The 14,544-nt window shown below is 33.0% G+C and overlaps 1 protein-coding gene across 2 annotated transcripts in view; it reads left to right on the top strand.

Annotated features, from left to right (window-relative positions):
• The window catches only part of GAS2 (growth arrest-specific 2), a 129,584-nt gene that overhangs the window by 4,983 nt on the left and 110,057 nt on the right, over positions 1–14,544 (top strand). For both annotated transcript variants that reach the window (XM_012643495.1, XM_012643496.1), the window contains exons 2-3: positions 2,822–2,986; positions 13,816–13,937. In XM_012643495.1, coding sequence (XP_012498949.1) covers positions 2,842–2,986; positions 13,816–13,937 — 267 coding nt within the window. In that variant the 5' untranslated portion in view covers positions 2,822–2,841. The remainder of the gene's footprint in view (positions 1–2,821; positions 2,987–13,815; positions 13,938–14,544) is intronic.

Consider the following 14,544-nt stretch of genomic DNA (forward strand, 5'->3'; position numbering starts at 1 on the left):
TTTAGAAATATTACAAAAACATGGTTTTTTTTTTGTCTCCCTAACTTAATTTTTTTCTTCAAGTCTAGTGGACCATTAATCATTTCATGTCCCATCTTTAAAAGCTACCCCTGACATCTCTTGTGGTTTTGAAAATTTTTGAATGAATTCAAAAGAACTGAAGTGATCTTTTTTGTTATAGTTTGTTAATGCAATTCAACTCATCCAGATTGATTAAACATTTGTTAAAAATTCTAGGAAGGGTACGATTCTGTAGTAGTCTTTTTTCCTAGATAATATAAATTTATTTGACCTTTCTTCACCACCATTTCTTCATTTCAAATGGAAACTATTTTACCATGGGGTAAATTCTCCATACTCCAAATTGGATCCATTTCCATGTTCATGTTCATGTCTCAGACAAATCTAAATCCAAGACCTCGAGGTAGTGACTTTCAGCTAAACCATGGAATCATGCTCAGTTTGGTGGTGATTTGAAATATGAAAAAAAGGATCAGGAGAAATTGGATTGACAATCCTAATTCTATTCAGAAGGGACTTCAACGGAAGAGTCCCAATCTATGACAGTGACCTTAGGTTTCTACACGTTAGTCATATGTTTGGTTTCTATAGCTTGTTAATTACCCACTAAGCCTTTTTTCTGTCACTTTTGCCCCTGAGAAAATGTAACTCTATTCTTGCTTTTCCTCACCACTAAAATTTCGATTATATACAAAGTAGCAAAATAAAATTGGTTAATTATTCTTATTGTTTTTACTTAATGATCATCTGTAAATATTAGAAGATAGTTCAAATTACATTTCTGGCAATACATAGGACAGAGTACATGAGAAATAAATGTGCCACTGTCAAGGAAAATAAAAACTTCACTGTTTAGTGGAAGTATTGAGGGGAAGGATTGTGTCCCTCTGGCTCATTGAAATTGTTACATGCCATTAGGCTTACTGTAAACTATCCCTTGATGAATTCTTTGCTGGACAATGAGCTTAAGAATCTGAGGTGTCTTCTTGCTTTTTGTAGAGCAAATAGGACTCTGATGCTTAAATGGAAGTTGCAGAGCACATAATAGGGTGTAGGTAAAGTTACTGAACTACCACATCTCACTTTCAGGAAAGTAGTGGGAGAGATTGTGTCTTGAGAAGAAAGGCATTTTAGAGGTAACCCTTTTAAGATTTCAATTAGCTATTTAAATGTATGAATCATGTTGCTAAACATTATGACTTTATTATTTAAATATTTGTTTCTGAGCTCGGCTGACCTGTAGGAGTCCTAACTAGCTGTAGGGAGATGTTTTGTTTCCTAGGACTTGATTATATTTTTAGAAGAACTGGGGCAAAACATGTTTTAGGTTTTGGGTGTTTAATCACATGGTTTGGAGAAAACTTTAAGACTTAGATAAATAATGTTATTATTAACTGTGAAAGAATAAACAGTGATGATGTTCCAATTCCTATACTGACAGTGTAGTAACTGACAAGGTGTGTTGAAAGCAGTTCACATTTGCACTGCTTGACTAGAGAGGTATGTGGAAAATGTTTTCAAAGAAAATATATGGTAATTTTTTTCAAAAATTTACTCAAGAGAGTAATTGCATTAGAAATGAAATTGTGCTCTTAAATTGTGTATTTATGACACTTTTGGGGTGTTTACTCACACTACCAATGGTCTTTTCTAATACTACAGCAAAATATTTGGGAGATGGTCATGTTTTCCATTTTTCTAAACATCAGGTTTTTTTTTTAAAGAAAATAACTTACGCTAAGTGAATTAGACTTTGAGATTAACTGGAAAGGAATACTATATAAAGTTTCAAAGAATAAAACCCAAAAGAGAGTATATAACTTATATTGTTAACTTTAAAATACCATAAATATTGAAATAATGAAATACCATAAATATTGAAATATTACATTTAGATTACAGTACTTAAACACTTCTACTCTAAAGATGATCGCAAATAAAACCAAGTACGTAAAACAGATTAAAGTGGAAAGATACAAAGCAAGAAAGAGGGGGCAGTAGAGGACAAATAAATACCTCTGGCAGTATTTGTTAGAATTATGGTACAACTCTTGGGTTATCAGTATAGATTCTTGATTATTGTATTTCGTAAAAACGTGCCATTATGGAGAGAGTAGTAATATTGGAGTGTGAAGACCCAAGTTAAGGCCTGGTTCTGCCATTATCTAACTATACGATCTTGGTGAAGTCGCTCATACTCTCTGGTTTTTGTTTTCTTTCACTGGAAGAGAGAAATGTAGGTAGAGACTCTTTGAATGCACCTCCTCACCTGTCCTCCACCCAGTTTTCTAAACTGTGAGTCCAGGGATTCTTGGCCCTCTCCAAAGAACCGTGTGCTTAATCTTTTGGTCAATAGTCTTAAGAGTAATGACCACGTGTTTATAATAAGTTGTGCAATACTGTCATTGCTAGTGTTCAGTCCTAAAATCCTGTGGAAATCTATGGTTTCAAAAATTAACCCAAACAATGGAAGTTAACAAACTCTATAACTTTTTATTGTGTTAGAGTAAGTGAAATTTCTTGCTTTAGAAACTGGCTCTTTCCAATTTCACAAAAGCCTAGGACTTATTGTTTGATTTTCTATTTGACCTTTGATTGCTGCTCTTTCCTACCAAGCGGTTGGCCAAAAGGGAGAGGGCCAGTATAGATAAAGCTAATAGTGTTTCATGGGGTTTAATCAATAATAAACTGACATGTCATCAAAAAACCCACAGCTCTGGTTCATTACTGTGCCATAATGGCAAAATTTTAACAAGAGAGGTCTGTATAAAAAGCAATTGTTCTTTTCTTTCCAAAATAGGTATTACAAGTGGATAAATAATGTGCACTGCTCTGAGCCCCAAGGTACGCAGTGGGCCTGGCCTCTCTGATATGCATCAGTACAGCCAGTGGCTGGCCAGCAGACATGAAGCTAATTTGCTACCAATGAAAGAAGATCTGGCCTTGTGGTTAACCAATCTATTAGGTAAGGTTATAAGATCTCATTTTGTAAGAAAAGATAACAGTTTTTGTTTTATTTTTCTCCTGTAGTGTCCTTCACCTAAGCATGTGATAGCACCTTGGAAAGAAAGACTTTCATTATTTGGATATTACATCTGGGAAACCTGAAGCATGTGGAAAATTTAAATGAATTTCCCAATGTCTCTCACATTAACTGTGCTTAGTAATTCCAATATCATGCGTTGAAATGTGGAAATATGTGGTCAAATTGTTTATTTCATCTATATGCTGGTCCGATTTATTTTTGGCTCTCCTTTCATGCGGCTGTCCAATTTGACCTATCTTTTTGACATTGTACACAGGCCACAGTCCCTGTGAAATCTGGCTTCTAAAACTGGATTTCTTTGCCCTACTTTTACAGCATACCTTCTAAAACTGCTGAATACCCATACTCAGGAACAAAAAACATCTATCTTTTGTCCAAATGAACTGACTATAGTCATCCAACCTTGAACTAAAATTTTTCTTTTCAATTTGTTTTTGTTTTTAAGCTCCAGTCTACAGTATTGTTATTGAGAAAAATGTTACTTCATGCTAAAAATTCCTCCTTTTTTATTTCTATTGTGCTGACATATTCACAGGATAAAATTTCAACCATGTGCAAAATAAAATCATACATTTAAAGGATATACATAGTGACACTATTTCCACTAATAGTTTTTTTTTTTTTTATGGAGAATAAAATTGATTTAAGACCTGAGGAAAGGACCCTAATAGAGTTTATAAGATGTAAGATTTTAATATTGAGAAAACATAGAATTTGTATGGTGCTTTATCATTTGCAGAAGGGATTTCACCAATGCTATTTGATTATTTAAAGTATCTGTCAAGGTAAGCTTATTATCCTCACTTTCTAGTTGATAAAACTGAAAAGCTTAGTGAGATGCACCTCGTTCATCAGAAATTTTAGCAAGGTTTGGCAAGGTTTTAACACATTTTAGCAGAGCTTTCCTTGCTCACCATGGCTCTGAAGTTTTGCATGGCTTTTGTATTTATTTATCTTTTAGTCTTTATTCTAGGGTATCTTTATCCTATATTTCTTTCTTCTTCACTGTGTGCACAATTTTGGCAGCTGGTTGTAGTCTAACCAAGGCTACCAAATATGAGTGTGCAAGTTGTACCCTTCACAAGGGTGCTCAGCCAAGGAGTACTGAGGTCAGAAATAACATACTCCCCAGCAAGACCCTTCATGCTACCATGGAACTGTAACCACCAGAAGGAAGGTTCTACCACCTTTTGGTAATTCATCCATGCAAAGGAAGATCTTTTATCTCCATTAGATAAACAGAGTTATTTTTTAGCCTAATCATATGGATTTCTTCTCTTTTGTCTTTTTGGAGTTCACTAACAATTGTTATATTAGTAACTTATTAACTTGGAACTGTCTGTTTTTAGATATGGGCAATCACAACTATGGCAGTGTAGAACAGAAGTAAAGAACATAGGCTCTGGAAACAGCCTGTGTCTGAACCCCAGCTCTTTCACTTGTTAGCAATGTGATCTCGGGCAAGTTGCTTAATGTCTCTGGCCTCATTTTATTCATCTATATATTGATAATAATAGTAGTATCTACCTAGTAGGCTTGCTGTGGGAGTAAATGATTAAAATATGTATAGTACTTAGAATAATGTCTGGCATATAGTAAATACTGTATAGATTATTATTCCATTTATATATTTCAGTGAAATTGTTAATTTGATTTTGTGTGTAAGTTCATTCATTTATTCAGTAAGTATTTGAGTGTGTAGCAGCATAAGGTGTTGGTTAAAAATGGACGTTGGGGCCAGGCGCGGTGGCTCACACCTGTAATCCTAGCACTCTGGGAGGCCGAGGTGGGTGGATCACTCAAGGTCAGGAGTTCAAGACCAGCCTGAGCAAGAGCGAGACCCTGTCACTACTAAAAAATAGAAAGAAATGATCTGGACAACTAAAAATATATATATAGAAAAAATTAGCCAGGCTTGGTGGTGCATGCCTATAGTCCCAGCTACTCGGGAGGCTGAGGCAGAAGGATCGCTTGAGCCCAGGAGTTTGAGGTTGCTGTGAGCTAGGCTGACGCCATGGCACTCTAGGCCAGGCAACAGAGTGAGACTCTGTCTCAAAAAAAAAAAAAAAAAAAAAAGACGTTGGAATAAGAATGCTCCAATTGAAATATCTTTTTTACCACTTACTATGTGATATTGGGCAAATGTCTTATTGTACTTATTGCCTCAGTTTTATAATCTGTAAAATAAGTACAATAAAAAACCAAACTTACAGGATTGTTGGGGATTTGAATGAGATCATCATTTTTAGAACAAGGTCTGACATGTAGTAATCAAGCAGTAAATAATAACTATTTTGATTATTGTGTTCCAGACACAAACTGCTAGGCACTGATGATTAAGGATAGTCATAGTACTTATTCTTACAAAGCTTGGAGTAGATTAGCAAAGAAGCACATTAAATAAGTAATTGCATATGTAAGCACATTAAATAAGTAATTGCATATGTAATCCATTAGTTGGACTTCTTATAAACACTAAAAGATAGATTGCAATTAGAATGCATATCAAGGAGTTACGGGTAAGGCAAGCGATCAGAGGGCTTGGGGACATCCTCTTTAAGAGAACTTACATTGAAACTAAGAACTAAAGAATGACTGGTAGCTAGCCAAACAAAGTATGGGATAAGAAACTCTGGGGGAGAGAAGAGCACGTACTGAGATAGGAAGGAATTTGGTGCATTGGAAGAACTGAAAAGAAGCTAGTGTTAGCATAGAAAGAGGGAGAGAATTTCATGAGACTTGTCGAGGTAGATCTTACACTGTTTTGAAGACTGTATTAAAGAGCTTCTAATTTACAGTATGATCAATGAGAAACTATTGAGATGTTCTAGGCATGGGAAGAGTTTGATTAGACTAGCCTGATTTTACAGATATGTTCCAAAGTCCCAAGACTTGTCATCAAAGGCATTTTATTTACTGAGTGTGATCATTTACAAAGGAGCTTGATCAGTTTAAACAGCCTCGAAGAATAGAGAGTCAGTGTGTGTAATGGAAAGATCCTTGGATTAAAAGTCAGGAGACCTGGCTCCTAACTAGGCGTCAGGAGACCTGGCTCCTAGTTCTGGCTCTACCACTTGGTAGGAAACTTGCCCAAAGTCACTCAGCTATCTTTTCTGGGCTCAGTGTCCTCAACCATAAAATGAAGGGGTTGGAGTAGATGATCTCTAATGTCCTTTCCAGCTCCAAAAGTCTGAGTTTCCAAGAAATCCATCTCTTGAGATCGAGTTTGGGGCAGTTGAGGTCATCAACATCTGTAAAGAAGAAGAAGATTTACCTAAATGAATGACCTTTCTTTTGAAGACTAAGATTTTTTTTTTGATGTTAGTAGTTGTAACACAAATGCAACTGATAACTTGTGAAATTTTCTCAGAAAAGGAATCCTAAAAGACTCTCAAGATACAGAAAAGTATAACCTTTGAGTTGACTTGAGTTCATTGAAAGTAGATAGATAATAGACTTCAAGCGAATACCCTCCTGGCAACTTGAAAAGTAAACTAATAACCTGAGATTATTTAAAGTAGAAAAGTATTTGGAGGTAGAAAAATAGGTACTAGAGTGGTGATAATAAGGAGGGAAGGAATAAATGCATGGATATGTTAGAAGATATTTTCCTCACACATAGATATATTTAGTATTTATGTACTTTTGAAATTGAGCCATTAAAGTAAATTTTAAAATTATAATATTACTGCTCATTTTGCCACCTCAAAAATATTTACAGATTTTTTATTATGCAGCTTTCTTCCAAATCATGCTTTTTATCTACTTGAAAGTTAGAGATGTCTTGAAAGTAGTTTCAGAATTGATCCTGTCTCCTTATAAAGTATTTGAATTCCTAGGTGAGGTAGAAATTTACGTACTAAAGTAAAGCTGTTAATTAGGTTTTGCTATTATGACATGAGACCATACTTGTGGAAAGATTTCCTGTTTCTTGTTTACTTGTCTAAAATGTAAATTTTTCCTATTATGTTTTTCAAAAGGAGTGTTAATAGTATTCTAAATTCATATTTTTCTGATCCTACGTATAAAATGTGAATTGAAAAATGTTTCTTAAAGAACACGCAATTCATATCCAAATTTTTGATGGATAAAAATGATTTGATGAAGAAAATGATTTTATTGGCTCATAAACCAATATTTACATTTATGCCAGGTATGTAGGTATTATAGTGTAGTTTACAAGTAATATACACTTAATTGGTAATGACAATAAATACCACTTTAAATTCCTAGGCATAGAATTAAAGCAGTAATAACAAACTTTTAGGCTAGCTACAATTTATATATTAGAATATAAAATGCCAGTTATTTTATGATAAATTAACTATTTAAGGTGAATAAATGTTTACGGTAGTTGGGATTTGTTTAGATAGTAGCACACTGATGTGATTCATGAGAAAATCATCATGTGATATTTGCTTACTACTCACATATCCTTGAATATACCTACCGATGTAACAGAAAATACTCTTTGTAGTCCTAGTATGTTTTTGTAAAATAGCTAGTACCATGGGGCAGTTTTATGATAAACATTCAAAAAGGATAGCAAAAGAGTCATGAATATACTATTCTTCTTTGTAAAAAGTTTCTTTGGCCTTTGTCCTTTGTTAGGCATGAACACATCAACTACCATGTGAGTTCTTTTTAACTCATGCTAGTTTTGAGCCCAGGGCCTTGTGAAGCAAAACCTGGGCAAAACCCCGCAGTTGGTTTGTGAAAATCTTATTGTTGATGTTCTTATTGTTACAATTAATATTGACAAATTAATTCTAAAGACCTGGGTTAAATGAATAGAAGTCAATAAATTTTGTTTTTCATTAATTTTTTTATTAAATTAGAAAAGAACATTTTGTTTTCCAAGTTTTTATTCTATTTTTGTAATAAAACACTGTGGCCCCAAGGAAAATTTTTTTTCTAGTGTGGCAGTCAATGTGTTAAATATACGCATTTCATCTTTGTTTTGGGTCATTTGTTTTGTTGCCTTTGTTCATGAAGCAACTGTTGCTCATTTGTTGGTTAACGGTGTCTTTAGGGCATATTAGAACATAAAATGCTTATATAAATAATTATTGAGTAAAATTTTAATTGTCATTGTGAGCTAGCTGAATGTTGTTAACAAACCCAGATTATAGAAACCACCCATCATTCAAATAGATTAGGTGCATTCTATTAATTTTATGATTGTTAATGGACTTTTGAAGATTGTAGTTGGCTCGACTTTGAAATGAGCATACTGCCATAAATGTTCTCACATTGTTTATTTCGCTTACATTTTTTAATAATTTGAGAATGAAGGTTTACCTTTATTTTGAATTAATATTTGTCTAATAACCCTGTATCATGGGAGTATATTTTTTTGAGAAAGGATTATAGCTATTAAGCATCAAAGAAATTGACACTATTCTTAAAGATTGTAGATCTTTAGGAGGTAGGCACATGTGTTTGGATAATGTTGGAACTTTGAGTAAATCATAAGATATATTACAAATTAAGTTATGCTGAGTTGATTTTACTTATATTTAGAAAATGCATTATGACAGTTGATGTCGTGATGACTTTCCCTTTCTCTGATATTTCTACAGGCATAAAAAATTTCAGTCGTTTTCTGCTTAATACAGCTAAGATATAATGTTTCCATTGTTTTCATTTATTTCTGAAATGTGACATACTTTCAGCATTAAATGTTAAGCACATATTAGGGTTACTGCTGTCAAATACAACTGCAGTCTAATGAGTTTGGAGCTTTTCTTTTTTCTTAAAAACCTTTCACCAGATACTTATCCTGCAAGGATCCTATATTCTTGGTATGGTCAATAAAAATTCCTTAGGAAAAGTGGTATCTTGTGCTAGTTCAAAAGTTTAAAGAGTCAAGTTCATTTTCACAAGTTGACACCTTTCGGAGCAGTTAGTGCCTAATTTTTTACCTGACTTTTCCAACAGAACCAGCTTTGTCTCTTTTTGACATAAATGCAGGGTAAACACTGGTAAATCAGTGTAAAGCAGGTGTTGGTCTAGGGTTTCTGCACACAATGAATCATTTTCTATCTCACAAGCTTCAAATTTCAGTCTCAAATCTGAATAATTTGGGTTGAGATAGCAAATCAATTATTTTGAGTTCTCCAGTTAGAGAAATATATCGACATTGAGAAGTGCAGTGAGGATGGAAGTAGAGTTTAGTAGTATGTGGATCTTATTTACAGATTAAAAATATATCAGCTTTCTTCAGTAAATCAAGCCAAATTTCATAACATGTCTGAATTATATTGTCAGTCATTCTCCAATCTACAAGGTGGACTGGTATTCATTTTCCAACATCACTGTCTTCAACTAAGCTTTTCTTTTCCTGAAAAGCTTTCTGTGATTTTTTCTACAGAGAAAAATACAACTGCAATTCTTAGGGAGACTACTATTGCTATAGGAAATAATCATTAGTGTATTCAGCAAATATTCAAGTAGTCAAATACAGTGGCTAAGAGCATACACTCTGAACCCAGACTGCCTGGGTTAAAGAGCCAGATTCCTCTATGTGCTAACTGTTTGGCTTTAGGCAAATTACTGAATCTACACATCTCAGTTTCATTATCTGTAAAGTGGATATAATAGTAACCATTTCACAGTCTTATGAGAAGATTAAATATATGAATACATATAAAGTGCTTAGAATGATGCCTAACATACAACAAGAACTCAAATATTAAATACAATTATTAGGAATCTTTAGGAATTCAGTACTATTGATTTATTGAAAGGAAAACATTCTTTTTAAGCAACATAGAAGATAAAAGGGATCATTTATCCACGTGGCTCCAGTGTAAAACACCTTATAGATTGATACTTAAATCTTTATAAAAATTATGGCAAATATATTTCTGGGAGGAATACACTTATATATATAAGCACGTGTGTTGATTTAAGTTGCCTGATAAAAGATTTCAGGCAGATGTTTATTTTCAATCATTGAGCCCTAATATTTTAAGGGGAAGTGACTGACAATATTTAATCAAACTCCTTGATCTTTCGCTACTGGCAATTTGTCGATCATGACTGATTTGGTGGTGTGAAGATCAAAGTTCACAATTATGAACTGAGGCAGCAAAAATATTATTTCTAGGCTAGGATAATCTAGATTAATCTTCAATCCAATAGTCTTTACAATCACCAAGATGATTTAATTATAACCATTCATTGTCCTTTCTTTCCTAAACACAACAGTAACACTGAAAGTATAGGGTTGGGGAAGAAATTCTCTGATGCGAAAATCACACTGCTTCTGGTTTGTATAATCTGACATGTCAAACTAGCTACGCCATTTAGATTAAAGAAGATCCAATCCTGTTAACAAATATTTAACTTTGTATGAATTTTACTTGAGAAATTATAATTAATTCTTTGTGGCCTATTCTTATGGATTTGTCATGGTTAAATTCAACTAGTTTTATACTTTATTATATATATATGTATATATATAAAATTTTAAATACTGTTGGTAATATTAATGCAATAAGGAGTGAGATAATATATCAGCCCATATTAAGATTATAACTGATTTCATATAACCATACAGTATATTTAAAATGTATATTTAATAATTCTTAATTGTTGGATGGAAAATACATTACATATGAAGTGTTTTTTTTTTAAACTTCTCGGTCTTGCATTTTTTTCTTCATTTGAGGCAGTATATTTCAACTATAAACTATGTAACAGTCTGTTTTAGCCAAAAAGAAATCTCACCTTTCTGAGCTATAAAATATACAGAATTGAAAGCTGACACCTAATATATTTTTCATTAGATACAGATGTTCAATGTAAAATTCTTTCTTCAAGTGTTCACGAAAAGCAGGATAACTAAAAATCTTGAGATATAATGCATAAAAAATAAAAATCATACTAATTTTGGTAAATTGCTAATGGCTTTTTAATGAAAGCCATTTTTCTTTTTAAGATTTACAAGTTCTTTTAAATTTATTGTAATCATCTTGTCACTTAAATATGTGAATGGAATCTTCAAATTGCCATGGAACTCAATGAAATAAAAATACCTAAAGATCTCTTACAAATGTAGAAAATTGTATAAGTAATTTGTAAAGGAATCATTCAACAACTCAAAGTGTACTTTCTTTATCTTGAAATTTAAACACATTTAGATAAAGTTATAATTTTAAAAACCCATTTCTAATATTTATTTTTCATACCTGTTTCCAAAATAACTTTCTTATTATTGATAAAGAATGCAGGACCATATGGTGATTACACAATACAAATTCTGTTATGCTGGCTTTTTGTATCTCGAGACTGCTACTTTCATTTCTGAATTGAGCTGAACTACGTACAATTTTGAAATAAAAGTAGTTCTGCAAAGGCTACCTGTGTGGTGAGTACTTAGAGCTACTGATGTTTTTCCACCTGCAGAAGTCATTATCCTAACTGGGGGCTAAAATGTGAACCATCCAGTAGGGAAAAAAGAACATTAAAAAAAGTAATTCTTTTTCCTCTTTACTGGCCCTTCCCCCACAAAATAGGGGAAAAATCATTTTAAACAGATGTTTCTTGAAATCCAAATATATTAGATATTGTAAGTTTAACTAGAAGCAAATAGTTTATATGCTGTTCCAGTTGGATTATATTTAAAGTCTTTATTGAATTGAGCTACATGAATGTTTCTTAAGATAACAAATAAGCCTATGAGAGTCTCAGTATAAAACTTTTAAATATTTCCTCAGTTATTTTGCTTTTAACTTAAGTATATTTTACAAAAATAATACCCAATGTTTTCTAAAAGTTTTCCAGTAGTTTATTTCTTCATTTGAAATTCTCATACTCACTGTACACATTTACTAGATGCCTACTATATGAACAACATTATGCTTACCTCTATAGGAGAAACAAAAATATATATACTTCAAGAATTTTATAGCATTTTGAAGAAGACAACTCTATATAATACCTTTTACTAGCAATAGAAGAAAATGTTTGATAGGTGCCAAAGTAAGTGATATTATGGGTATGACCATAGAGAAAAGAGATCAAGGTGCACTGGGAGAATCTCTTTCTGGAACTATGATTAAAGGAAAGGTAGAACTTGGCCAAGCAGAGAGAAGATAGGACACTGAAAGCAGGGACCATGCCAGGAACAGAAGCATAGCAGGAGAAACAGGAAGGTCTGTGAGGGGGCCTGTGAAGGCAGCCTATAGACCACAGAGCAGGGTATAGGGATATTAGATGAGAAAGGTGGGTTAGAGCCGTACTGGGGGGGACTTTGGATATTTAGTTCAAGGGCATAGATTTCCTATTCTAGATAGAGGAAAGGAGTAGGGACTGTGCAATAAAGGTATCTGAAGAATGACTCCGTGAGGATGGTGTTAAGCAACAATAATTTTTGCACTGAGTGTGGAATACATTGGAGAGAGAAGTTGAGAATACAAGGAATAGTCATTGCTCTTGTTGCTAGGGGTTTGAGTATAAGATCATGAAAATTTTTATTAAGACTATGGCATGAGAAATAGAAGAATGCTTGAGTCTACAGCACATGTGGCTAAGTTATAGAAACTTAAGGCAAGAAAATGAAATATTCTGAAACTTATAGAAATAGGAACTTGGAAAAGGAGAGAGCTTTGGGAAAGATAAGTTGTGAAAGAGCATATAAGAAAGCAATCAGTGGTTATATTTATAGGGCTAGAGGATAAAGGACTCAGGTAAAACAGCTAAAAGGTACAGAATTTCTTTGAGGATGATAAAAAAATGTCCTAAAATTATGGTGGGGATTGCACAACTCTGAATATACCGAAAGTCATTGAATTACATACTTTAAATGGGTGAATTATAATGTGTATAAATTATGTCTCAATAAAGCTGTTACAAAATGAAAGAATATGCTTTAGGAGCCACATAAGAAGAAGTAAATAACCTCTAACTGAGATCTGGTTAAATATCAGGGATGAGTAATTGTGAATCATGTTTATAAGAGCAGTAGTTGAAGCTGTGAGGATAGAGAAAAAAAGCAGAGATCTCAATCTAATAATTCCATAGTTCAAGGATTGTGGTAGGAAAGGGAGTGGTGAAAAAGGGAACTTTTGTTTTTTTTTTTTTTTACATAGAGCTTATCATTTGCATTACTTCTCCTTGTATTATTTTAATCAGGAAAACCAGTTCAATAGAATTTAGAGATGTGGTTTTATCCATTGGCCATGGTATTAAAGTTGCCAATGGTGGTTGATCTTTTTATGCATATATACATGGCTCTATTTTAAATTAATGAAAAAAGATATAGTGTTCTTGTAATCAGACATACACCAGACTCAGACCTGCTTTATGTCCTGCCTTGTGAGTCAAACTAACTGAATGGACCACTGAGGAGGAGAATTGAATGAATCACAGGCCAAATTGGATCATCACTGGTAAAGCTGGTTCTTTGAGTTCCATGAATTGGTTGTTTTCATTTCCCCTGATTACTAAATGATGAAATCTTTCACCCAGAACATCATTTTGCCATTTTTTATGTGAAATAAAACTTTTATGCAGTTAGAACTATATTATGAAAATGTAAAATGTTGAGATTCATGCACCCAAAGGAACATATAATTCCAAAGAAACAATTCTTCCTGGTAAGTTCCTATTCCAGATATGTAACTAAGCTGGAATAGAAATTTCAGTGATGAAAATTCTGTCAAATATATTATTTAGTGTGAATCTGACATTTGTGTTAAGAAATGATTATGCTTTTATAATGTTTCATTTTGTTGTTTCAGGCAAGGAGATCACAGCAGAAACTTTTATGGAGAAGTTGGATAATGGTGCCTTGCTCTGTCAACTTGCAGAAACTGTGCAGGAGAAATTTAAAGAGAGCATGGATGCTAACAAGCCCACAAAGGTAAAAAAGATCCCAGGGCAAAAAAGATCACTGTTAGGTAGTAGGTTACGTTTGTATTACTAGTTACTTAAGAATTGAGTGTAATTTGAGAATTTGTTGTAAATGGATGCATCGAGATCTATACTAACAACAAAGCACAGAAGGTGCTTTTTAATTAAGTAACATGTTATTTGCACTCTAATTACGCAATTTACACAAACCTTTGTTAAGTCTAATTAAATAATGTGATTTATGGAAAATGATGGTGTTAAAAGAGTACCATGTATAAACTCGATCAACCTGAGGTATCAATTAAAACTTAATAGAGAAATAATTGTGTCATCAGGCAATGAACAAATCTAGCCAAGAAGGATTTACTGAATAGGTCTTTGTTTTCAAAAATATTATGGCAGAATATTAGAACAATATATATGGAGTGTAATATTTTTGTTTGTTTTAAATAAGTAGTAGCGTTGAACTAATTAATGTTGGACAAATTACTTTATTTCTGACTGCTCAGATTTCTTTTCTGCACATTAGCTCTAATATGCTTTTCTAGTTATTATAAACATCTGATAAAAGTATGATGTTTGATATTTATAGAAGAAAACAAGATAGATGATACTTT

The sequence above is a fragment of the Propithecus coquereli genome, unplaced genomic scaffold (assembly GCF_000956105.1).
Source record: "Propithecus coquereli isolate 6110/MARCELLA unplaced genomic scaffold, Pcoq_1.0 Scaffold198, whole genome shotgun sequence".
Taxonomy (NCBI): domain Eukaryota; kingdom Metazoa; phylum Chordata; class Mammalia; order Primates; family Indriidae; genus Propithecus; species Propithecus coquereli.